General features: G+C 48.7%; 1 protein-coding gene across 3 annotated transcripts; it reads right to left on the minus strand.

Annotated features, from left to right (window-relative positions):
* Positions 1-1,043: 1,043 nt before the first annotated feature.
* Positions 1,044-24,129, minus strand: CD34 (CD34 molecule). 3 transcript variants are annotated; one of them, XM_044942647.2, is made up of 8 exons: positions 23,950-24,129; positions 13,884-14,066; positions 13,031-13,284; positions 11,947-12,027; positions 3,856-3,994; positions 3,570-3,622; positions 3,113-3,277; positions 1,044-2,451 (listed from the first exon to the last, which is right to left on the minus strand). In XM_044942647.2, the coding sequence occupies exons 1-8, from the start codon at positions 24,026-24,028 to the stop codon at positions 2,266-2,268; spliced, it is 1,140 nt and encodes a 379-aa protein (XP_044798582.2). In that variant the 5' UTR covers positions 24,029-24,129; the 3' UTR covers positions 1,044-2,265. The 3 variants fall into 3 exon arrangements, with proteins under 3 accessions (XP_044798582.2, XP_006042816.4, XP_044798583.2); XM_006042754.4 differs by having other exon boundaries at positions 13,031-13,290; positions 23,950-24,125; XM_044942648.2 differs by lacking the exon at positions 1,044-2,451 and adding an exon at positions 2,458-2,594 and having other exon boundaries at positions 13,031-13,290; positions 23,950-24,126.
* Between the last annotated feature and the right edge of the window lie 2,088 nt (positions 24,130-26,217).

Raw genomic sequence — 26,217 nt, forward strand, 5'->3', positions numbered from 1 at the left:
CTGCAGTCTGTGGGGTCGCAAAGTTGGACACGACAGTGATTGAGCTGAACTGAGCCTGAGGCTGAAGGAGTTTCAAAGACCCAGCTGCCTTTTCTTCCCCTGGTTTCCCGGGAGTCTGTACCCTGTACCACCAGTCTTACTTGGCCAGACTCTCCTCCAGTCAGTCTCAGGGCAGGATGTGTGACCGGACAGAGGCCAGCCTGACTTTTTTTAATTAACATCTTCCCTTTCTCCAACCCTCAGCCGTCACCTTCTAGGGAAACCTCAAGACTTCCTCCCTTTGCCTCCCCGAGTCCTGGGGAGAAACGTCTGGTTAGAGCAGTGGGAGAAAAGCAAGGGGGAAGTGGGGTGGGGGGGATTGCTGCTGAGGGGAAAGGTCTGGCCTGGGCCAGATAAGCCTGGAAGGATCCTTTGTTTGACCCCAACCGCCACTGCCATTGTTGACACACTTGGGAACCTTTCCTGAAGGTCCTGATTGTCCGACAGCTCCCCTTCCCCCACTTCCTATGGGCTTGGGTGGAGTGGGGGTGTCTGGGCTCTGCGGGTGGGGGGGCGCTTACAGACAGTTTTGCAGTTAGGCTGCTGTCTTAATGCAGAGGTGGAAGCCACCCCCTCCAGGGGCTGGCAGCCAGATCTCTTAGAGAGACGTTCCCACACTGTCCCTCCCTGTTGTGCTCGCAGCTGGGGGCAGGGATGGTGTGACAGCTGAGGGTTCACAGGCCCTGGTTCCTTCCCGTAGTCTGGCATCTTTTGCATATGTACCTCTTCTCAGAAGGTGTTCACGAAGGGTGTGGCTTCCAAGTTGTAGGCATTCTCTCTGCTTTTCTTTCTGCAACTAGGAGTATCAGCTTCCCTGAGAGCATTCCTGTCTTCCCCCAGAGAGGGGAGCAGTCAGTAGGCCCAGACGAAAGGCAGCATCCTGCTTGGTACCCTAAGATGGCCAGCCCCACCCTCCATGTCCCGGCATGGTCCCCTTAGGTCTCGTGGGGAGACCTCTGCTCTGGTCTTCAGACACACCCAGCTGGCACAGAACACAGAACAGATGTGTTTCAGGATCACTTTAATTACATATTTACACACAGCATGTTTTATTCAGAAAAACAAAACAAAAAATCCACCCCATCTTCCTATCTCTGGAAAGTTCTATTTCCAACCGTCATTGAAACCAGGATCCCTTTTCACCCTTCTGGAAAAAGAAGAAAAAAAAACCCAAGGACCTGGGTCACCTGCAGAAAAGAGTCTGCTGGGAGACTGAGGCCACAGCTCAACCCAGGAGTCAGGGAGAGGCAGCAGGAGGCCGTCGAGACAGAGGTGAAGGCCAGAACCTAGCCTCAGAGCAGAAGGCTTCCTTCGAAGCTCACGGGTCAAGAGGCCTGGCTCAGAGATCTGGTCCCATGGTCCTGTCCACTCTGACCCTCTGGCAGAGACAGCAGCCCCAGCAGAGGCTCTCTGTGGCCCTGCAGAGACCGGGACCAAGCTGTGTGTCCACACCCCTCTGCCCTATGAGTGGGAACCCGTGGGTCCGCACGTATCCCTACCAGATCCTCCAAACACACAGACTCTGGACCTTGTTCTAAAACTTGGGAGTCTGGTTCCAGGCTCAGCCAGAAAAGCTGTACAGGCCTCAGTCTACAGAGGCGGTGGTGGGGGCGGGGGGTGGTTTACCTGTGGAGCTCGGGGAACTTAGAGAGCAAGAGAGGAGCTGATGAGCAAACGCTCAGTGCCTCAGAGTGGGGAATAACAGAGACGGGTTAAGACGGCATGGCTGTATCATTACGAAGGGGCAAGTGCGAGGGATTGCTGTGGTGTTCTTAAGTAGAGAAAGAAAAATACAAGGAAGAAACAGGAAAAGGTAACACCTCTTGGGACGAAATCACAGTCCAGAAAAGCTCCTGCTTTCCCCTGGGAGTTCCTATAATGATGCAGAGAGGAGGGGGAGGAAAGGGGCCCCTGCGTGGAAGCTGCAAGACCATCTGCCTCCCCCACCCCCCACCCCCGAGGAGCTTCTCAGCATCTTGGCTGTATGCATCACACCTTTCCTCAGAATAGCCCAGCGGTGGGTGCAGGGAGCTGAACGCGTTGAGGGCAGGAGGACCCCTTGGCCTGGTACAGGGCGGGGCTCCGGGGACGGCTTCCGTGGGTGTGTGCGCTGGGAAAGGGGGGATGGTGAGGGGGCGCCGCTCCAGCGCAGAGGCCGCATGCGCTCAGACCCAGGGAGGGGCTCCTCCCCCGGATCCCTCCCGGCCTCACCCCTCCCCAGCCACGTCACAGTTCGGTATCAGCCACCACACGTTGTCTCGCTGAATGGCCGTTTCTGGAGGTGGCCTGGCCGGTGCCATTCTCCTGAGCCCCTCGATTCACAATGGCCTTTCCCTGAGCCTCGGGGGAGGCCTCAGGGCCTGAGCTATAGCCCTGGCCTCCACCGTTCTCCACGTAATAAGGGTCTTCGCCCTGGATGGTGTATAAATAAAGGAGCATTATCTCGTAAGCATGGGAGCCAGATGAGGGGGAGGGGGGAGGCAGAGGAGGGGGAGGGGGCTGCAGCTGCGTGTGCAGACTCCTTTCTTCCTGAAGAGCGCTCAGGGTTCCAGCTCCTAGAGGAGAAAGGACAGAGGAGAGGCGCCCACAGTGCCACGGCAGCTCGAGAGCCAACTCGCGCCAGGAACTGGGCCGTCCCCAGAGGAGGCCAGGGGCCAACAGCCAAACCCTCCTCTAGACCACTTCAGGAGTCGAGTTTCCTTCCACATGTCCCCTTCTTTTGAGACACTGGGTACCCATGGGCCTTTAATATGCTTGCAAAGAAGTGGCTGCTTTAGCTGTTCTGGTTTGTCCCCAGCTAAACTATCCCAGGGAAAACAATAAATAGATGACACAAACCATCTGTTACCATGGTGGGGGGGGGGGCGGCAAGGTCCCAGTTCACGCCCCCCTCCCCAGTCTACTATATATTGTTCTGACTTGTCCACAGATACAGTAATGTGCATGCACACATTCCTGTGTGAGGCCACAGAAGTGCCTCTTCCGGTATTTCTCCTCCCCTTGCGTGACATTCATGGACCTCCCCAGGAGACCTGGCTTCATCATTTGCTTTGCCCTGGAGCCCAGAACTGACCAGCCTTTCTCCTGTTGGGCTCCAGCTGCGGCGCTTCATCAGGAAATAGCACGTGGTGATCAAGATGGCCAGCAGGATCCCCGAGGTGACCAGCGCAATCAAGGTCTTCCGGGAGTAGCTCTGGTGGCTGCTGACAGCTTCTTCAGAGATGCCCTGGATGCCCATCTTGAAGAGAAGCCATAGAAAAGTGAGCCTTCCACTTGTGGAATGTGGGTTCTAGAAGAGGAGCCCAGCCCATGCTAGATGCCTCTGTGTGACTCAACACTGAATACACCCAAGAAGACATAGACCTCGGGGATTTTCTAAATAGGACTTAAGACTGGTATCTCTTCATTAAGCTGAACTGTAAAATTTCGTTTCAAAGATAGAAGGGCAAAGACCGTTGGAGAAGGGTGGAGAGCTAGGAAGGGTAGGTAGATACTTTCTCCCCTGAGACCCCTCATCTCTGCAAACTTACCTCTCTCAGGTCAGACTGGTGCCTTTTCAGAAGTTTGATCTTGCTGGAACTTTCTGGAATGAGAAATGGAGTTTGCTGCATCTAGAAGCTGGAACAGCTCGTCCTGCGCTGTTCTAGAAGAGGCTCTGACAGTGAGGATAGATCTCAGGAGGGTCTTTCCCAGCCTCAGCACGGCCCTGCTCCCTGGCACCTGTGCCCTCTGAGATGCGATGCCTGGTCTCTACCCAGCATCCTCTAACCCCAGCCCGTTTCCCCCTCTAGACCTCAGCACAGCCCTGTCCCTTACCTGTCCTGTTGGTCAGGACCAGCAGCAGGCACTGAGGCCTCACCTCAGACTGGGCCAGGAGCAAGGAGCACACCTCGGCCTGTTCCTCCTGACACAGGACTCGGGTCAGTTTCTCTTCATTGTTCTTCTTAAACTCCTCCTGGGACAACAGAGAAAAGTGGTGAGCAGGACATGAGGCCGCTGGTATCCTCTGCACTGTATCCAGAGTCTCAGGCAATGATTCGGATTAAAGTCCCACTGTTACCCTCAAAACAAAAAGAATCCTTCCCACCCCCCCTAAAATTCCAAGTGAAAAAAAAAAAAAAAAACTTGCAAACTTCATAGTGCAAAAACACAATAAGAAAAAAAAAACAAAACTCCAAAATTTTCCAAGACCAAAAGGTGGTCTTAGTTGGCACTCTATGATGTCAGAGAACAAATTTAGGAACCATTACCTTATTGAAGGATTGCCCATGTAAAGCTACACTATCCAAATTAAGTTCAAAAGAAATCACCAATAACACAAAAGATTAACAGTGCAATACAAATGAAGATAAAACCCTCTGTTTCAAGGCTGTAAGAGGCCCAGATATTGAAGGAAAAGCCAAGGGAGGTGAGGAGTAGAGAAGAAATTTATGACTATAGATGCAATGGGATCCTCGTCCCTTCTCTCTTAGTCTCCAAGGGGTCTCACAGACAGCATGGCTCAAATTCAAGTGGGGCTCTTGTCTAGTCTTCCATTCCCTGTCCCCACTAGAGACACGGAACCCAGTTTCACATGAGGTAGACAGGTCGCTCCAGGTTGCTGACTGACTGGTCCATGAGAGTCAGACGCTCAGACTCAGAAGACAGACTCTGACAATTCTTCAACAGTATAGTCTCAGGAAAGGGATAAATTAGAAGCCCTGGCTGTTCCCCCTCCTCAGTCTTCTAGGATTTATTCCAGCAGCCTCCGAAGGGAGTGGCCTGCTCTACCCAGAAAAAGAATCAAAACCAAGACACTCTCCACTGTCCGGATGGCAGATGGCGGGGGAGGAAATGCCTGAGCAACTCTGACAGCTTTCCTGTGAGGGGAAAACTGCTGGGGCGTGTGAGGGGCATCAGAGCTGAGCCTCCGTGGAGGAGAAAGCTTCCTGTTTGCGGAGCAGTGCTGCTCCGAGGGCAAGGCCACAGGGCCCTCCCAGCTTGGCAAGCAGCCTGGGTATTTTCCTATTGCTGTGGCCCAAGGCAGTAAAACCCAGGCTCCTTTGCTCCTGCACAAGGCAAGGTCAAGATTGGCCTCACGTCCCAGCTTTCTTCTGCCAGCTGGAATTCGAGGCTTTGGGGAGGCCAGACAGCAGGGCGAGCTAACCTCTGGATCACAGAAGAGAGGAATCCAGCGGGAACCTTAGAAGGGCCCCAAGAGCCAAGGTTACAGAGAGATGAGTCCTCAGGCCATGGCTCCTTCTCCCTTGGGAGAAGGACAGATGAGGCAGGTCTCCAGGGAAGTCCCAGGATAGGAGCTCCTCACAATAGCATTTGCTGTGGGGAGTCTGGGCACCACACTGGGTGTGGTCAGCAGTCTCCTTCTTCTCTGGGCTCGTGTCCCCTCAGACTTGCCTTGCTCCCCCGTGAGCAGCTTCTGGAGGAGGAGGAGGGAAGTCCCTGCCTGGATGACTCTGGGCTTGTAAGGTATCTCTGGCTGACATGTGTCTCGCTCCCGAGAGAGGCAGGGGGACGGGGCACAATCGAAACAAGCCCAACAAGGAGGCACCTCCTCCGTGTGCTGAGTCCTAAGAAGCTCCGCCTCGATCAGACTCAGCTGTTCTGATGGTGGTCAGGACTGCGTGAATCCCTCTGTGCGTGCGTCGTGTGTGGTGGGTGTGTGTGTGTGTGGAGCGGGGCTAGCAATGAATTCCATGTGGTCGGAGCTGTTGGTATGTACACACGGCCATGAAGATAGACACGGCTTCCTGTGTCTCAGGCAGTGGTTCTAAGTGCTTTCTGCATGTTGACTCACTTAGGTTTCACACAACTCTATGAGATGGATACTGTTATTCTCCCCATTTTATAGATGAAGAAACTGAGGCACAAAGAGACTTCAGAGTTGATAGTCACATGGTAAGAACCCTAAGAGAGGCACAATGGTGCTGTGGACATGTACAGGAGAGCAAGCACACGCCTGCTTCGGGGTTATCAGAAACATCTCGAAATAGGCCTCACAGAATGGACAGAATGTATGCAGGAGAAGCTGGGGAAGGGCCTTGGGAGTGTGGGTGCCACCCTGAGGAAGCCCAGGTGTGTATGAGCCTGCAGCCTTCACAGAACGGGTTGCCCCAGGAATGAAGCACATGGCCTTTCCCCTTGGAATTTCATCCTTCAAGACTCGCTTCCACCTCCCCTCCTCCAAGAAGCCAGTCCCCGTCTTCCAGCAGACTGCTCTGCTATTTACTAGATTCTTTGCAAGTCATACAGCTCATCTGAGTGTGAGGCTCCTCAGCTGAAGACTCAGTAGGGGTGGTGACTGAAGAGCTGCTCTGTGAAGAGTGTCTGACAAGGTGCTTGGAACCAAGTGGGCACGGGATAAATGGCAGCTGTTCTGAAGCAACACCTCCTAGACCGTATTGTCTAGAATCTGCACATCGATGTTTAATCACATTCTGCCTTACTGCTATTATCATTTCTCTGTGACTAGATTGTAAGGCCTCTTAGTTGGGGGCGGGGAGGGGGATGTGGGTGGACATTAAATAATTTTGAACCCAGACTGCACAAAGCATAGCACCAGAAAAACAAGAACTCAGTGAACTCTTGTTCATCTTAACGTCCCAAGTGGTTTGACTTCCACACGGGGGCCCTCCGCCCCTTGCTTAGTTTCTTGGACTCGATTCAGGGGAATAACAGTGGCCAGCCAGCCTCCCTCCTACTCTGGAATCCAGCAGCATCAGTGAATTGTGTCTGAGCCTGGACAGAAGCAGGTGGATCCTGAACAAAGCACAATGCGCCTCCGGACGCTTGAAATAAACATCCTCCCCCAAGAGAGGCTGCAGGCAGGCATCATGGGACAGTGGGCAGGAGGAAGCCACAGCCTCACCATGTTGCTCGTGGGAATCAGACTGGTGGACCATTAGCTAGCACATGATATTTTATAAAAACAATTATCATCATCATCATAATAAAACCACCTAAGTTTTCTAAAGCAGCATTCTCAAACTTTGCAAAGACTCTCGGCATGTTAAAGAAGCACATTAAATATTGGAGTCGGGGGAGAGAGGGACAGGTATTTTTCTCAACTTTAAGATATTACTCAATCTTAAAACTCTAGAATCAGTCACCTCTCTCTCTCCCTTCCTCCCCCTCTCTCAGTATTTTATTGACTTTGGTGTAAGCTTGACAATGCAGCTAAAATCCCTCTTTTCATATAGAGACTGGAATAATTAAAGGACAAGTCACACAGGTGGGCAGCTGACCAAAAGTCAGGGTGTGCCAGATCTCAGATTCTTTCCAGAAGACACTCTGTCTTCATCCGTCCCCCATCTGCAACTTATTTTTCCTGCATGGAAACTGACCTGTACTGTTTGAGCGGAGGGCAAGGAAGACACGGCTGGGGGACATTACCTGGAGGCAGCCTGCCCAATGAAGTAAATGGGAGCACACGGCGGGTGTGAGCTAGCTGAGCAAATATCACCTCTGCTTATAAACACAGGTGGTTCTGAAGAAAGGCAGTTCCGAAAGACAAATTGGAGGGCAAAGGACTTGAATAGAGATTTCTCCAGAGAAGATACACAAACAGTTAGTGAGCACATGAAAGGAAGCTCAGCATCATTAATCATTAGGAAATGGCAATCAGATGCACCTCACATCCAATCAGACGGCTGCTATCAAAAAACCGAAAATAATGAGTGCTGGTGAGGATGAGGAGAAACTGGAACGTCTGTGTCCCATTGGTGAGAACATAAGGTGGTGCAGCTATTATGGAAAACAGTATGGTGATTCCTCAAAATTTTAAAAATAGAGTTACCATATGATCCAGCAATTCCATTTCTGGATATATACCAAAAGAAATGAAATAAGAGTGTTGAGATCTCTGAGCAAACATGTTCATAACAGCATTATTAACCATAAGCCAAAAGGGGGAAGCGACCCAAGTGTTCATAGGTGAATGAATGAATAAAATTGGACATGAACATACAACGGAATATTATTCAGCCTTAAAAAAGAAAATTCTGACACATGCTACATCATGGATGAACCTTGAGGACATTAGACTAAGTGATTATATATCAGTCACAAAAAGATAAATACTACATGATTCCACTCATATGAGGTACCTAGAATAACCAAATTCCTAGAGATAGAAAGAACAGTGGTTATCAGGGAGAAGGAGGAGGCGGGGGGAAAGGGAAGTTGTTTAATGGGTGGAGAGTTTCAGTTCTGGAAGATGAAATGAGTTCCTAACATTGATCATACAACAGGGTGAATGTACTCAACAGTACTGAACTGCACATTTAAAATGGTAAATTTCATGTTATATATATTTTACCACCATTAAAATGACTCCTTGGTAGATTCCCCTGGATAAATAGATATGAAATAAGAGAATAAGGGCTTCCCTGGCAGCTCAGCTGGTAAAGAAGACGGTAAAGAGTCTATCTGCAATGTGGGAGACCTAGGTTCGATCCCCGGCTGGGGAAGATCCCCTGAAGAGGGGAATGGCAACCCACTACAGTATTCTTGCCTGGAAAATCCCATGGATGGAGGAGCCTGGCAAGCCCAGTCCATGGGGTTGCAAAGAGTCGGACAGGACTGAGCAACTCACACACACATAAGAGAATAAAGTAAGCTTACATTCTGAAAACTATGTGGGAAATCACAACCACCAAAAAGTAAATTAACCTGACGTTGCAGCAGAGAGAATGAATGTCAGACGTGGGTGACACGTTCTGCTAATGAGGCTCCTGAGATGTAGTACCAGCTGCTTGACAAGAGTATGGGATTACCGTCCTCTGGCTGACATAGGTGACCTCTATCTAGAGGTGAAGCACAGGAGCAAAAGGAGAGTAGCTGGGATAGAAATGTCTACAGAATGCATGTACAGAAGACAGGCCCAGTGATCCCCATAGCAAGAGCCAGCAGACTGGATCCTTACTGTCTACCAGTGTAAAATGAGTGTCTGGAGAGCTGAGAACAATGCTTATTTCTGTTATGGGAGCATATTAGATGGAAGAGCATGACAGCATTACATAAGTACTTGAGGGTGTGATGTTAGGGGGACCCACGTCCTTCATGCTTCTCATTAGGCCTGAGTTTCCCCTCGATGAGAACCAGGGCCATAAGGTCCTCTGACGGCCAACGTACGAAAGCAACCTAAGGAAAATTAGGAGGCACCACACCACGGTGGGGGAGAGGCTGATTATCAGAGAAGCATGCAGTAGGACTCATGGAAAAGGAATCTGGGGAACAGGAGCTGTGGCCCACAACTCTGGAAGAAGGACTGCTGACTGAGGGAAAGAGGAGGCAATGCTACCTGAGGGCTGGGGAAGAGGAACCCCCAGGGAGTCAGGGGTCAACAGAGGCGGAAGGAAAGGGAAAAAAACCAGCACTGCATAGGCGCTGTTATTGAGTTGATTCATCACGGGCAGCGCAGAAGCCTTCTTTAGGATATTGGAGGAATTACTATCTTTCCACATCCCCACTGGCAGATTCTCCCCAAATTACAGTAGAGTGCGGATCTTTTCAGCTGTGGCACAAAGTAGATTAGACAGTAAAGGCCTCAGAGAGAGAGAGAGACTGCAGCACAGTAAAAGCAGTTATTTCTGGAGTAGCAGTAAGTTTCTGGCACTTATCTGGTACGATGACCCTCATTAAACGTGAACTTTGAAGAGCAGTGGACAGACATTTAGAATAAATTGTCTGCGATTAGCTCTAAATCGTTTGTACGAAGAATTAGTATTCTGGCACAGACCACCGCAACGCACAGGAAAATAAGTGCTCAGCCAAGATAATACAGAGAGAGAAGATGATCATTTTTCTTGGCTATAATTAGCAAACTGTTGGGCAAAAAAAAAATGTTTTTTAAATGAGTGGAGTTGAAAATCAGCATCAGAAACACACAGAATCTTAACATGTACACACTGTATATTCATGCTTAGCTGTTTTACAAGTTGCACTTAGCTATTCCCATTGCGTGAACCTATGTCTTCCAAATTTCTGTTGTTTTTTTAAAATTGTAAGTTAAATAATTTTCTTAGGTATTATTTTAGAAGACCTGTGAGTTAGAATGACCCAACTGATAATCACAAGATACCAACAGTCAAAATGGACAAAAATAAGTAACATAACATCCTCTACAAACTACAGTATTTACCCAGACTCTTTCCAATACATGCATGTCACACGTCATATATATGGTTCCCTGAAATGGATTCCCAACTTGTAAGAGCATGCTTTTTATCTATAAGTAAATACCATTCTTCCTATCATCCTTTCTTTCATCCAGGAAATTGTTACTGGCAGGAAACTGGATTTACTGAAACAAAGCAAGGAGATCTGCTATCATCATTAAAAATTAATACAATACTGTACAGTTTGCCATGGAATAAGACATGAAACTGAAAGAGGCATAACTACTAAAAAGAAAAACAAAACCAACATATTATAAGAAATGACAAGATGGTTTACCTTAAAAATGAAAAATAATCATTAAAAAAAATCTCCTGGAATTAATAAGCATGTTAAAGAAAATGGCTAGACCCAAGATAAATATGATAAACTCAATGAACTTTCTAATATACAAGAAACAATCAACTGGACTATATTGTGGAAAATCTATATAATAAACAAATCTTAAGAAATACATAAAACCTACAGTAAAAAACATTTTAAAAATTAAAAAAATAAAAAGACACAGAACAATACCAGAGGAAAATCAGGAAAAAATGGTGAGGTTTTGCAGAGGTTCCAATTAAAATTTTAATGGTTTTGTGGGGTTTTTGACTTCTTGTTTCTAAAATTTTTCTAAAAACAGATGAAAAATGCCTTATACACAGGTCTTTGTATAGCAGAGACCCACTTGGCTAGATATTGAAAGTGTTGATGTATAAAAGTGTAAGGGCTTCCCTGGTAGCTCAGCTGGTAAAGAATCCACCTCCAGTGCAGGAGATCCCGGTCCAATTCCTGGGTCGGGAAGATCCCCTGGAGAAGGGATAGGCTACCTACTCCAGCATTCTTGGGCTTCCCTGCTGGATCAGGCAGTAAAGAATCCTGCAATGTGGGAGACCTGGGTTTGATCCCTGGGTTGGGAAGATCCCCTGAAGAAGGGCATGCAACCCACTCCAGTGTTCTTGCCTGGAGAATCCCCATGAACAGAGGAGCCTGGTGGGCTGCAGTCCATGGGGTCGCAAAGAGTTGGACATGACTGAGCAACTAAGCACAGCACAGGGCACATAAAAACTTAACACAAACTAAAGGAAGAATTCCAGTCAATAAAGGAGAGAATCGTTGACTAAATAATGCTAGGGGAACTGGTTACACGGAGAATGAAGCATTTACAGCAAAAAATTCTCTCTATATTAAAGAGTCACGTGAAAATAATTATAAATTGATTTTTTAAGTGACTAGTTTATATTTCCTGTAGGACTTTCTTAACATAAAAGCAAACCTAAATCGGACTATATATTACAATATGCATGTGTGCGTGCTCAGTCATATCCAACTATTTGCAACGCTATGGACTGTAGCCTACCAGGCTCCTCTGTCCATGGGATTTTCCAGACAAGAATACTGGAGTGGGCTGCCGTTTCCTCCTCCAGGGGAATCTTCCCAACTCAGGGATGGAACCCATGTCACCTGCATGGGCAAGCAGATTCTTAACCACTGAGTACCTGAGAAGCCTATATAGTACAATAGAGGAGGGGGGAAAGTAAATTTAAATAAAATCATCTTTGCCTTCTTTGTCCACCAGATGGGGCCTCTTACTCCCTAAATGTAAAGCTCAATATTCAAAGCAGCCTGTCCATGTTAAACTGCCCCTGCCTCTACCCAACTTGGTCCTTCCAATACTCACCTTAAGAAGGTTCAGAAGTAATTTTGGGAGGAGAGGGAGCGGGGTGGAATGGGCAGAAGGGTTTGACTTACACAGCTGGAGGTCTCATTTAGCTTCAGGCAGATGCTGTGGGCCAATTTCACTTCTTTGACTCTGGAACATTTTATTTCATTCTGTATTAAAAAAAAAGTAAATAAGTCAGCATCATTTCTTCCCCATCTCTTTTCTGGTTTGATTTCTATGACATAGTTTTTAAAGAGGCTTTTAAAAAAGGAAATTTAAACATGTTGTTAGGAGACTAGAAAGTTATAAGACATACTCTTCCTTCACCTCACTTCTTAACACATCGGATAGTCAAAACTTTAGTTACTAGCCTGGGCTTGCAGGCAAGTAGCTATTTGCAATCTTGGTAAACATTGGCTTGGATGCGGCCGAAATGGAAGAGGGTAGGATCTTTCCCCTTGGAGCTGTTTTCCCGCCAGCGAATTACACACTTGCAGGGGAACAGATAATGAGGTGGCCAGGCAGACTCTGGTGACACTCATTTTCCTCTTGGGCCCTGGGACTCTCTAGATTTCTATTCTGGCTCCCTTAAAAGCAGAAACCAGGTCTCCCATGCCTGCTGGCAGGCTCCACACCCTCACATTTTCTACTCTTCCTGCTGAAAGCTGTTGATAGCCACAAGCCCCAAGACTGAACAAGGCAGTTTGAGCTCAACACCCCTAGTCTTCTTAGCTCCTCACTGCCTCTCTACACCTGGCATACCACCAAACCCTCTCGCAGAAAGGAAACAGTATTCGCCCTAAACATTTTGGGAAAAGCAGCACCATTAAGTGCAAGATAGTTTCAAAATATGCCCAAAGGCGAGTGCTACCTTGGTCCACGACTAGACTAAGAGGTATAAGAAAGAACCACCAAGGATTGGATGGATTTCTGAGAATCCTCTTCACTCTCTACTCTCTAGAAACATTATACCCATGGCACAGATCAGTCTTGCCACCAAACCCTACCGTTTTCCTCCCCTTTCAGCAATATTTAAGCTGCATAATTCTCATGTGACCTCCTGTATGATCAAAATTCATTGGTTTGGATAAGCAGAGGTTAAGGGGAAGGGAGAGAGCTTGCATACATATGAAGTAAGGGGGTAATCTGTTATTTTTAGCCCAATTCACCCACCTTGAGGATACTTTGGGTAGAAGAAAATGATGGAGAGGTATTAATGGAAGAAGTCACAGGGCTGGTACTATTGTACAGGGAATCCGAAATATTTCCAGGAAACGTGCTGGGCTGCAGAGTCGCCTCTGAAGTCGCAAAGCTGATGAGGGTAGAAGGCACCGTGGTGGCTAACGAGGTCTGTGACTGGACAGAAGAGTTCACGGCCCCAGAGGCTGGGAGGGTCTCAGAGGTAGACGTGAAACTGGCTGTAGACGCTGGAACTGACCAATACGCAAGTGTGAACACGTGCACAATGGCATAAACACACAGACACACAGACACACACACACACACACCTCAGTTCATTCACATAGGCTCACACTTCAACCCAGAAAAGGGAATCTGGGGAGTTAAAAGTTACTTCACATCCTAACCCTTGGCAACTCCTTTCCAGCCAGCTGTTGAAACCAGAGCTATAATCTAGAATGTGTTAGAAATGCCCTCCAAGACGCTGAAACTGAATGCTGAAACTGGTACCTTAGAGACACCAAAGACCCCCAATTTGTACACAGTTTGCTTTACTTAGAAAAGATCATAGATTCTTCTTTTATCACTAAGCTGGACTCAGGAGTACAAGAGTTCCTGATGAGAACGAGCAGCCCAGACATTGACTGGAGAAAGCTGTCACTACAGGAAGAATTGTCTAGAACATACTTCAGGGTTCCCCAAGCATGATACTCAAGCCATTATTAAAAGCAGCCTGTATGTTTCCATCTGTGGGGGAACACGGAGGACAGACGTGGTTTGCAAATATCCTAATGCTTTACCCAAGTGCAGCAGCACCCTTCTGGGGCTTGAGACGAGAAATCTTTACCTGAGGTGACTGCTGTGGTCCCACTGCTGTCCTGAGAGACACTGTAGAGGCTGGTGCTTCTCAAAGTACTTGAGTTCATGCTTCTCCAGTCGGACGTAGTTGTAGGGACAGATGAAGATATTTCTGGGCTGGCTGACACTGTGGCAGTAGTAGTTATGGGTGTACTTGTGAATTCCATAGAAGCTATAGAGAAACAAAGAAGAAATATCAGAGCGCAGATCATCCTGAAGCCTCTTGGCATCACCTGATTCAGTTTCTTGACATTAGGGAGAATCCATCTAGAACATCCCCCGGCAACAGAGCAGAACAATGACACCCTCCTGCACAGTTGACTCATTTCCCACTAGATTTTTTCCCAAGGAAACAGAGAAAGAAAAGTTTGCATGCACCAAACATCTAGCGTAGTATTATTTATAGGAGGGCAAAGTTGCAAGCAGCTAAATGAATTACAATAGGGTAAATGTTATATGTACTCAGCATACCATAATCACTACAAACCAAAATATGCTACAACTATAGCAGCATGAGAATATGAGGCAATGCTCATAATAGGCTAAGTAAAATATAAAAATTTCAAATTACACCTGAATAAGTATTGCCAAGATCTAAAATGTGGGAAAAGATGCACTTCTATTTCCTTTTGAATGTACCCATCTCTCCATTCAATTTATTAACTTGGAATAACCACTAGATTCACACCATCTCTATGAAATCCTTTAAAAAAACTTTTTTCCTTTGTAGATTGCCCCATTACCCAAATCCTTTCATTCTCTCCCTCAGGGCCTTAAAACCTATTCCTTTTTTTTTTTTTTAATTGAGGAACTGTGGCTCACAAGCCCAAGATTCCTTTTGGGACGCTCTGACCTAGGAATCTAGCTGATGGACTAGAGAGCATATGACTTGGTTTCTCATCAAATGCCGTGGGGACAGACAGCTGGGTTCTGGTTCTGCCAAGAATTTGATCATTTAATGTGTATGTGTATTAATTTTTGAATGAGGGTCTTTTCTTATTTGGATTGTTGGGGAAATCAACAAGATAACAAATGCTATAGTGTAATGTTTCTAGCAGTAGTTATTCTCTGAAACTTTTCCTGCAGGTTCTTAACCCTCCCGTGTTCCCTGTGCTGCCCAGCAGTGCCATCCTCAGGTCCAGGAAGGAAAAGCTACCTGTATGGACCCTGTGCTTAAGAGCCTACACACTGTTCCTTCTCCTGCCCTCCCTGTTCCCAAAATGTGAGGAGTCCATGGGGCCAACAGGGGGCTACACTCTCTTCTAGATCATGTGTTGCAACCAGAAGTCCTAGAACTTCTTGCCCAAATGGCTCTTTGCTTACTGGAGGACCTGCATGGGTCTCTTCTCCATCCTTCCAAGGGTGAACTGCAGCTCCAGGGAATATTCTCCAAGCTCAAGGGTGGCCAGTGTGCAGGGAAAAGGTGAGAGCTCAAGCGTGTGGGTGGGGTGTCCCTTGCCTGCACGCAGGGTCCCTTACAGTGTGGACCACAGCCTTGGGTAAGAGGAAGAGAAGAGGGTGGGCAAAGGCCGAGGGCCATCCCTTCCTGCTAAGCCCCCCTGTGACACTGAACCCCAAGGCTCTGAGAGTCTTAAATTCAAATCTGGCCTTCCAGGTGGCCATGAAGGTACATTTTTAAGAAAACAGAAGATATTTTATTTACCAGTTCATTGGCCTGATTTATAACTTGAAGTATTTAGACATATAATATATGGGATATGGGCCTCTACTATATTCTTGGCTTGAGCCCTAGAAACAATTCGAGGTAGACTTGGCATCCAGAGCTCACACCCAGCAATACTATCCTCTAGGAAAGGCCCCCCGGGGTCCCAGGGCACCCTAAAGCTTGTCTCTAACTTTTCTGATTGAGATCTGAGTCTGTGCTTTTCGGAGGTTTCCAGGTAAATGCAGTACAGAAGAACACCTCTTCTTTTCCACAGCCTCAAGGCAGCAGTTAGGTAATGGTTTCAAGGCAATGAATTTTCCCCCAAAAGTGGTGTCAAGTCTCACTCTCCGTCATCCACCTTTCTTCCCAGCCTGCTGCAGGCAGGCTGGTACTCCTGCTGAGTACAAAGTACCTATCTGAAAATGATGGGGCAAAAGAGGAGGAGAACACATGGTATTACTATTTCCATTTCAGAGATAAGAACCTGGATCACCGAGGTTCCAGCCAAGGGGGAACACTGTCATTAATGCAGGGCAAGGAGCCGTGGGGCGCCTGAGGTTTAGCTGACCCTTGAGTAGAAGCAGCAAGAGGGTCAGGGGGTCCAAACTGCTAAGGATCAGGATGCATCTTCCACACTTCGGGGAGAAAAAGCTGGGTTTCTGGCTGGCTGGTGCTGGGGGTGGGAGGAATGAATCTCTCAAAATAAAATAGATGGGGAAGCAGACCTAGTGGTTTTGTCCTTAAATCAGTCCCTCTCGTCCTCTGTCATCCCCTTCTGCTGCTGCTTTCTATCTTTCCCAGGGGACCATAGAGGAGGGGACAGTTGGATGGCATCCCCGACTCAATGGACATGAGTTTGAGCAAGCTCCGGGAGATGGTGAAGGACAGGGAAGCCTGGCGTGCTGCAGTCCACGGGGTCGCAAAGAGTCGGCCACGACTGAGCGACTGAACAAGTGCCTCTCAGCAATCTGACCCGAAGGTCTAAGTTCAGTGCAGGGGGAAGGTGGTAGGAACATTTGGACACTGAACTGAAGGACCATCCCCCAAGGTGACCATTCCAAAGCACCACTGGCGTTCCCCCTCGACATCCCTCCTGCCCACCCTGTTTTTCTTCTTCCCTCCAGGACACCAATTCTTGGGAATCCCATCTGGCCCGGCCTGGCCCAGCCCTCTCCTCTCCCCAACAAAATCTGGGCCTGGCTGAGGTTATGTCATGCTTTTGAACCCCCTCCCCCGGGGCCTCCTTCACCCAGACAAACAGTTTTGAATTTTTCCAGATGTGAAGAGAGACCCACTGCCCATTCTGAGCGCAGAGGTGGCTGTTCCAGAGGAGTGAGGCAACCCTGCACCCTGGCCAGCTCCTGAGCCACCGCGGTCAGGCTCCTGGCTGGGGCTGCCTCCTCCCACATCCCCCGCCCCTCTGCTAAGAACGGACGAACAGGTTACAGGATCTGTCTGCAAATGAGGAGGAATCCCAACCGCAGATTCACATCCCCAGGCATAGGCGGAGTGGGGAAGCCCATGAGACCCTTGAGAGACAGGACAAAGAGGAAAGGCAGGAAGGCAAGGCTGAGCAATGGGGTACGTACGAGCTGGTGCAGGGCAAGGCGACACCTTGGCAGAGCCCTGGGGGCCGATCCTGACCTAGGCACTGCGCCTGGAGACTGTCTGTGAGGAGGGCTCTTGTTTTCACAGCCTCTAGGGCTCCCTCTCTAGTGCTCCCATGAAGAGATGGGTCTTGGAGGAACTCAATGAAAAGAATCAAGACGACCACAGGTCTGCATTTATCCTGTCTTCCCCGACGTGCCCTTGGCGTTAGACCACCCAAGGCAGATCTTTCTTTATCTGAGCTTCTCATCTCCAACTGCATATGGAAGTCATAGCAGCCTCCCAGCCAGATCCAAGAGACGGTCAATGAAGCCTCCACCTCGTTTCACTCTAGAAACTGGAGGAACGGCCCTTACCCCAACCCAACAGAGCATTATGCCACAAGTTAAACTTGAAAGAATGCCTATCTTCTGCTGTTCACCTCTCACTCCATCTGTATTAACTGTGTCTCCTGAAGCACACTATTTGCCCCTATCTACCCTACTTGATCTCAGCCCACGAACTCGGGATAAAAGGAGACAAGGGATCGGGCAGTTAGAGACATGAGGATTCCAAGAAGCCAAAATTCATGTTGTAAACGTCATGCATTTAACTTACAGGTACTTATTTCAGAGGCAATTACTCTTGTTTGACACAGAATCCTAACAAACGTCTTCATCTGCTATCCTAGTCAAAGCTAAAACTTAGTAAGAGACTACTAGAGGCAAACAACAAGGCAAAGCAACAGCTGAAAATGAATAAACAGCAATAAATTAAAACCAGACACGAGTATTAAAACCCACACTAGTCTGGAACCATTTGTGGTCAGAGTAAATAAAAAAATACACACTTTCATTAGTATTCACACTCAATGGACATGAATCTGAGCAAACTCCAGGAGATAGTGAAGGACAGGCAAGCCTGGCATGCTGCAGTCCATGGGGTCGCAAAGAGTCAGACATGACTTATTGACTGAACAACAATGAGAATTAACAATGGCACTGAGTTGCACCATAACCAAATTATTTTCCTGATACATCTAAGACTGAAGGTTAAAGCCCTTTTTCCCCCTAATACACCGAGAAAGCAGAAACATATGTAATAGGTTTTTAAAAGATTTCTACCTACAATTAATATATTGAAAATTCTTTTAAACTTTAAAGGGTGTTTACAAATCTTCAGAGATCCAGAAAGCTCTGCTGCATAAATTACTAAATTCCTGTACTTTGAGATGTTTTTTCCCCATTATTTGGTCTTGTTTTTCATAGCCCTCTGAGTTGTAGTGGGGCTGTTTTTTCTTTTTTGCTGGTTCTGTTTTCTCATCTCCTAGGCAGTCAGCCCCATTCTGCCCACCCTTTCAGGTTCTAGCACCCGGCCTGAGAGCAGTTTCCTGGAGGTCTCGGATATCTTAGATGCAGGGCTGGGAAGGAGCAAGCTGGCCTCTGCCAGGAGCCCACCGCCTGCGTTGATGGCTGATGAGAAGACAGGAGAGCCCCAGGACAGAGAGCTCAGACTCTGTAATTGGACTGTGTTAAAGGTTCCTCTACCAAGTTCTAGCTTCATGACCATAGGAAGCTTCTTCCCCTTTCTATACCTTATCTGTAAAATGGAGATAAAAATAGCTCCTTCCTCCTTGCTCTTTGGAGGAATAAAGGAGATAGGGGGTGTAAAGCAGTAGCCTATCTGTTAAGTGCTCCAGAAACAGTGATTATCTTTAGGGCAAAGGACAGGTCCCTTTTCTCCTGCTTCTAGGAGACATTAAGATATGTATCTGCACGACTTATCTGGCAGAAGATCATATACAGTTTCCTGAGTGTAGGTCTTGTCACCTCAGTTACATCGCAGATTTCCTGAGTGCTGGAACCCTCTCTTAGACTTGTTTATTTTTAACTCAAGGCACTGAACACAATCCTTTCTGAGTTCACAATATGCACTTGGGTTGAATGGCAACTGCATCAGGCGTGTTCACACTGACCACTTCTCTGTATTTATAGAACCATCTCACTCAATGCTATAAGAGGAAATTAATTTAATTAAGGGAATGCCCTTGAGAGGATAATCAGAATTAGGAAAGTTCTAGAGACTAAGTCATAGGGCTGAGGGCTTAGTGTTATTTCATCTAGATCGATGGTTGTTGCTTGGTGCTGGTGGACCAAATCTGACCCATGGGTTGTGTGTTGTTTGGCCAGTGAGCTGAGAATGGCTTCTACAGGTTTAGAGTGCTGTGAAGTAAAACAATGCAGAATATGTGTCAGAGACCACATATGGACTCCAGAGCCTGAAATATTTACTATCTGGCCCTTTACAGGAAAAAAATAAATAAATAAATAAAATTCACTGATCTTTGATCCAGACAGGAAGAATTTGAGGAGAGAGAATAAACAATCTTCTTCAAGATTCATTTCACTTGTTCATTCATTCTTAATCTTCCAAAGCACCAGTGAGGTGCAGAGGACCAGACTCAGCACTGTGGAGAGCACAAATTAACACCTTTCTACTGTTACGTGTTAGTGTCACTAGAATTTAAATAAATCCCTGTCCTCGAGGAATTTGTAATCTCGTGGGGCAGACTAAAAAGGTTGTTAAGGATTGTCCTGAAGAAAGATCAGATTTAATCCTATGAGAGTTCAAGGAATAGAATTACAATCAATGACTAGAAGTTACAGAAAGGCTAATTCCACTGCAATACCAAAAAAAAAAAAAAGCTAATAATCATAAGATTTTTCTTTAATAGAATAAACGACTCTGGGAGATAACAAGATACCCATGTTCCTGGGAGCATTCAGGAAGCCTCCATGCTATGGGTCTCGGCGGGTTTGGGTCATGTGCAACTGGATCAAAGTTTTAGGCTGATGCCTTCCTATGTTACAGAGGCTAAGCTGAGGTGTGAGCGTAAACGGAGAGTCTGTGGCCTGAGTGTTCCCAGGGTTCTGAGACTCCCCTTTTATATTCAAATAGCACATCTTGGACCCCCATCCACTTCCTGGGGAACCCTAATATCGTGAGCTCTCTCAGTGGGCCTACGTTTCTCCCAGTCACCTTTTCCTCCACTTTCATCATTTCCAGGAACCTCTGTTTTATAGCTCTGTGCTCAGGCTGCAGGAGTTCTTGTTCTACACTGCTGTACCATGGGCTTGCCAAATACCCATTCCTTTATTCCCCCTACCCAGAGCAGCACTAACAGGGCTGCAAGGCCAGTGTGAACTGACTGAAGATTTAAGATCATGCAGGAAGATTACAGTACAACCCAGAAGAGACAGCAGCATAATCTTGAAATACCAGGCATTCCCCTGCTAAACAGCCGGGCCACACCATCAGGAATTTTCCCAGCCAGGTCTTTTCCAACCTCCACTCACTACCGTTCCCCTATTGCTCCAAGCGCTTCCCTCCTCTCTCTATGCTTTCCTGGGCTCAGAGTCCTTCAGCCTTTTGTCTCTTGGGTTCATCAATTACAAAGTTTCACTTTATTTTATCATGCTCGGCACTTCAACTTCCTGTCTGCCACTGCCCAGCAACGGTTTGTGCCAGGGTCCAGGTTTTCTCAACCAAAGACTCGTTAAGGCATTTTTTTAAACAATGGAGTGGGCTACCTAGAGATGGTGCTCTCCAGGAAGGTAGCAGGGGTGGATTCTTTGTGGGTTTTTTTCCCTCTTAAATCAGGAGCAGACTTCCGAATGAAGCCAGAGGCCTTTTCCTTTACGTCCAAAGGGAAGTGATTCATTCTAGCAGGCTCCGGGGTGTATGTCCTGGGACACATGCCCTGGTATATATCCCTCCTCATTTCTACCACATTCTCCCAAGACGCATGCATCTTTCTCCTTAGCAAAGTCAAGGGCCCTTGAGACTAAAAAGTGTAGACACTGTGTTTTTATTTCTTAGCTGAGGAAGGAAGAGAATGTTCTCATTAGGAAAGTCAAAGCCCAGAAAAATACGGAAATTCTGCCCTGGCAACTCTGAGCATTTTCTTTTGGAGGGTGATATTTTATTCCTTTTCCATACCTTCAGATTTTCAATTCACCACACTTGGGGCCATTTAGTGACATCCAGCAAAGTCAATGGGAGAGGGAGACCCAAGCACCCTCAGGGTGGAGCCGGGTAACCACCCCGCCATGAACACAGGCCTGCGCCCTCCTGCCCAAGGAGCTAAAGGAAATTGGGCAGCAAGGTGGTAAGAAGTGGAATTGTTGCTCCTTTTGATTTGCTTTTGTAAGAACGCTAGGCCTGAGTTTATCTGCTGCAGTGTGGTCCTTCTGGCCCTGAGCTTTGGAAGACAAAGACTCTTCCAAAGGAGATGAGAACTAGTGAACACAGAGGCCCAGGAGGTGGAGCCAAAGGGATGAGAAAAAGTTGCCCAGGCTCCTTTTATCAGTCAAACAGGAATGCCTAGGGAAACCTGCGTTTGCAAAGGCAGTGCCAGCTGGGCCGGCCCTAGGAGGGGGAGCGCTGGGGACCACGGAATTAGTCAGAGGTCCCAAGGCTGCTCGTCTTGGTCTCCATGTGGCAGCGAGTCAAGGGTGGAGTCTCTCCCCTCCGGAAAATATCTGATAAAATTCTTTTCCCTTTTCTTTTTCCCCCTCTTACACACAGCCCCAGACAGGATATGGGTGTGGGGTCAGCAGGCACGAAGGACGCAGAGGAAGAAGAGGAATGTGAAGGGGTGGGACGCGCTGGACAAAGAGGAAAGACAGGCTTGGAGGGCTTGGAGGAAACAGATACCCTGGGCCTGACAAGTGGGCTTCCCTAATTACCTGCAAGGTTTATCCTCCCAGCTGGAGGTGTGATTCTGGTCACACACACACACTCAGGTCAGACCCCACCCTGCCTCTGGTCACCCCACAGAGTGACCCCATCTCCAACGGAGAAAGTCCGCTCTGGTTCAAGCCCGGGACAGCTTTTCACAGGGACGGAAAACTGACCTTCCCAGAACAAAGCTCCGGGAGAGGAGAAAACTCCAGGCCTCCCTTCTGTGGGTGCCCTAAAGTTCACGGTAACCATACCACAGAATTTCTGCAATGTCCCCTCGTTAGCATTTCAGGTATACTCACTCATTTCACCTACCCCACAATATACCAGAAAATGACTCCTGGTATTAAATAAAAGCAAACCCCAGAAAGCTCCTGGGGAAGGCATAAAGCTACAAACTGGCCTGAGCAGTGGGGCCAGACTGAGCGGAGGCACCCAGGCCCCGCTGCTCATCCCCAAAGCGGACACGCTGAAATTCTCTGCGTGTCTGTCCAGGGTTCTGCAGAGGTTAAATCACTTTCGCGTCCCTTCCACTGCAGGCCAAGGCGAGACTGAGACTGGCCAGCTGAGGAAATAAGAAAAGGGTGGGCCTCACTCGGCCAGGGACCAGGTCATCATGAGCTGTGAAGCCAAAGGAGCGAGGAGCATCAGATAGGAATCCGAGCTGCCGGTCAACTCAGCCCGTTGTGAGGTGCAGACAGCCCCCAAGGCCGTTCCCCATTCTAGGGCTTCAACATCTTAGAGACAGCTTTTTTCCCGGCCCCAAACACCACATCTGGGTCCACCGAACAAGTCAGCCCAGAGCCTAACAGAGCTTCCCCTGGCTGGAGTCTCTCTCCAACTGGGTGGGCCCAAAGGGAGAGAGCATAAGAGGCCTGGCTGGCTGACCCAGGTCACTCAGAGGGGCCGTGGTGGGTGGCTTTTAGGATGCAGTTAAGACTAGGGAATTGGGAGGCCTGGAAGCAGAACCTGGAGCTAACAAGAGAATAACTTATAATATTTAAATCCATCTGAACTCCATGAGATGAGACGGAGAATGTTATCCCCAAATGAAAGCAATTACGAATATTGATTGTGTGCCTACCAATAATTTTCTTTTCAACAGAAATGACAGCAAGAGCTTAAGAAGTATGCAGGCCTGCCTGGATAAGCAAAGGAGTGCCCCCAAGTCTGCAGGTCTGTCCACTAGTTAGAACTTGGAGAACAGAGCAGGGAAAGAAAACCCCCCAAATGCAACGAGCTTGAATTTGTGCCGGGGTGAGCGGTTGTGGTGGGGCGAGAAAGGCAGAGTACAGAACAAATTCCATTCACCCGTCCCTTCTCTCCAGGGAAGCAGGTGTGGATGCCCAGAGAAGGAGTCTTAACCTAGCTTTCCCATCTTAAATTTACTCTCACGGACTCTTCTTCACTGCAAACTCCCCATGTCACCTAACTCAGCCTACCTCCCTGGCCTCTGGACCTCGGACCCGGGCCTCGTCCCAGGTGGGCTTCACTCCCATTGCTTGAAGGTCCAGTTCTGGCTCCCCGTTTCCCGGTGGTACGTGGGCGCCAGCGCTCCCTTCCCAGCAACCGGCTCCGGCCACCGCTTGCTTTCTGAACCAACCATCAGCTATAAACTTTTCCTTTCCTTTCCTTTTCTTCTCTCCACCCCTCTCCCCTGGTTCTGGCTCCAGCTCTGCGCTCCGCGCGCACCTTTGGCATCTCCAGAGCGCTTTATTTCAGAGAAGAGTCTCCTGGCCTGACTCCTGGAGGCCTGGGGCGCGCCGCCCGGTTTACAACTGGGCTACACTCAGGGGGTCCCCTTCTCGTCGCGTCCCACCCCCACCGACTCCCAGGTGAGGGGCCGGTCCCCACTGGGCTCTGTTGGGGCGGCCTTAGTCCCACCAAGCCAGGAGCTGCGGCAGTGGGCGTGGGCGCGGGGGGGTGAGGCGGGGGGTCCCCGGGGCGGGGGGTCCCCCTGGTTCCGTGGTCGCCTCGACCCGGCGCGCTCTGCCCCCGGGAGAGCGCCAACCCTCCCCGCCGCCCAGCCGGGCGGGCCGGGCGCGCGGCCCGTACTCACGCAGCAGACTCAGCAGGCAGAGCGCGGTCCAGCCCCGCGCCATCCCGCGCCCCGCGCGCGCGCCCCTGCGGCCCAGCATCGTTCCCGCGGCGACCCCGGAGAGATGCGCAGAGAGCGAGACACTGCCTGGCCCGGCCGGGACGCGCGGCTCCCCGCCCCTCCGCCCGAGCGTGGGGTGGGCGAAACTCGCTTTTTCCCCTCCCCTCCCTCTTCGGTCCTGGCACGGCCAGCCCCTCTCCTTGGCTGCCACTAACGTGAGCTTCCCGCTTAGTCCCAAAGGCGGAGGACGTTAGGAGGGAGGCCGGGGTTGCCGCTGTCGAGGCCAAAAAAGGTTTTGTAAGGGGCCCCAGAAGCCCTGTTCAACTTAATAGAGCGACCCCAGCTTCTTCAAAGCTCACTTCCACTGAACTTTTAACCCCTTGGTGTCAGCCTTACAGGTATCCAGGGCAGGTTTCCTCTGATTTTTTTTTTTTTCTTTTTCCTCATTTCCTTTCCTTTTTGTTTTTCTTGGTTTTTAAGTTTTAAGCTGAGAACAGTCTTGCAGAAGGAATCTACTGGTAAGGACCTGAGTTGACAAGTGTGAGCATTTTTGCTAATCAGGTAAAAACAGAGAAGCCAGGTAAAACGTACCCCGTGTTAAACCTGATGCAGACTGCGATGTGTGGTAACGATGCAGAAAGCCTGAGCAGGACACGTAAATGACGGTAACTGTCCACTTTTTTTTTCCCCTTACAAGATTTGTTCATTTTAATTTGGAGGGTTTTAATTTTTCTCCCTGTGACCAGCCCTACTTTCTCACATAGTTTGATCCTGTCACCAGCATCATAAAGACAAAGAACTCCACTAGCACCTGGCATGCTTTCTCTCCAGTCACCCCCCCACACACCCCTCCCTGTCTCCAGTCCTGGGGCTGAGACTCTAGGGGCTCCATCCTGATCTTCTGTCAGAAAAAAATACTTCTCCTGACTCCACCACCTTTTACCTAGTTGATCCTGGAGCTGCCCTGCTCCTCAGGAGTTGTTCTGGGTGTTGGGAGCTGGGAGGTCAGCCTAGTTACAGACCGGACTGTGGGGGTGGAGACGGAGGGATAGAGGAGCCTGGAGGAGCAGATGATGGCACCTGGAGCGGTGGGTAGAAGGCACAGTCTTGGAGACCATGCTCTGAGATCCTGAGTGGGCTCGCAGGATTACAGATATCCAGTCCAGTCTCTTCCACGATGACCGCCGCACGGAGCCCACAGGGGCAGAAAGCCCAGCACCCTCAGCTCCTCTCTGATTTCCTTCTCTGCAGAGACCCCCTGGCATTATGAGAGTGGAAGTGTGCCGGGGTCTAAAAGCAAAACCCAGAATTTCCACTGTGGTCTTGTTGCCTGACTTTCCTTGACAGAGGAAATGAAGCCTTGCATCACAGAATAAGGCAAAGCCTCCTGAAGCAGACTTGGTAGCACACGTCACAGTATGCTATGACTGATGGAAAGTGCAGATAGGAATTCACATCTGACCACACTGACCACACCGTGATCTCAAGGGCCTGCAGATGGGGACAGAAAGCGTTACAAGACACATTTTTAAAATCAGGCTTTTGTCCTTGGAACTCCCAAGTGAACAGAGAAAAAGAGTTTCCTTCCCCAACCCCGACTCTCTCAGCTCCAGGAAACGGGACTGCTTTACCCCCAGTGAGAAGAGGTGAACAGAATGGGAGGTTGGAAACCCCATATGAAAACAGATTTGTCTCTCTTGGCTCTTCCTTCATCCTCAGTAAATTCTTCTGGTTACTTTGAATGCCCTTTGTCTGCCCTAGCTGGAGCACAGGAAACAGGAAAGAACTTGTCCCTAGCACCTGAATTTCTTAATTCGTTTTGGAGGCAGAGAAGAGAATGATCCTGTGGAGCAGAGGTTCTCAAAGCATGGTGCACAGAGGGTAAGGTCTGGGACTCTACGCTTTTGATAGGCACTTTTTTATACATGCTAAAGTTTAGGAAGCCCTGGTATAGAACAAAGACAGGCTAGGCACAAAGTCGATGACAGACTTCAGGGAGGGGAATAGGAGTAGAGGGCATTGGAGGCTGACCGATCACTTACTCTGGAAACCAGAGCTGTTCTCTGGCTTAAAGGACTATGGATGACACCGGAACCATGCCACCAGGGGATAACTGACCACTCTTCCTATTTTCCAGGGTCCCTGAGACTCATACTCCGAGCACATACTCCTGATCACCCACAAACTCAGGTTCTAGCCACTGGATACACATCCACCCTGGGACCACAG

The sequence above is a fragment of the Bubalus bubalis genome, chromosome 5, assembly GCF_019923935.1.
Source record: "Bubalus bubalis isolate 160015118507 breed Murrah chromosome 5, NDDB_SH_1, whole genome shotgun sequence".
In the NCBI taxonomy this organism is placed as follows: Eukaryota; Metazoa; Chordata; class Mammalia; order Artiodactyla; family Bovidae; genus Bubalus; species Bubalus bubalis.

Coding starts and splice junctions, on each gene's coding strand:
- CD34 (XM_006042754.4), bottom strand. CDS start 24,028: ATGCTGGGCCGCAGGGGCGCGCGCGCGGGGCGCGGGATGGCGCGGGGC. Junction 14,067..23,949: donor CTGCCTGCTGAGTCTGCTGC/GTGAGTACGGGC, acceptor GTTTCTCTATAG/CTTCTATGGAATTCACAAGT. Junction 12,028..13,030: donor CTACCCAAAGTATCCTCAAG/GTGGGTGAATTG, acceptor TTTTTAATACAG/AATGAAATAAAATGTTCCAG.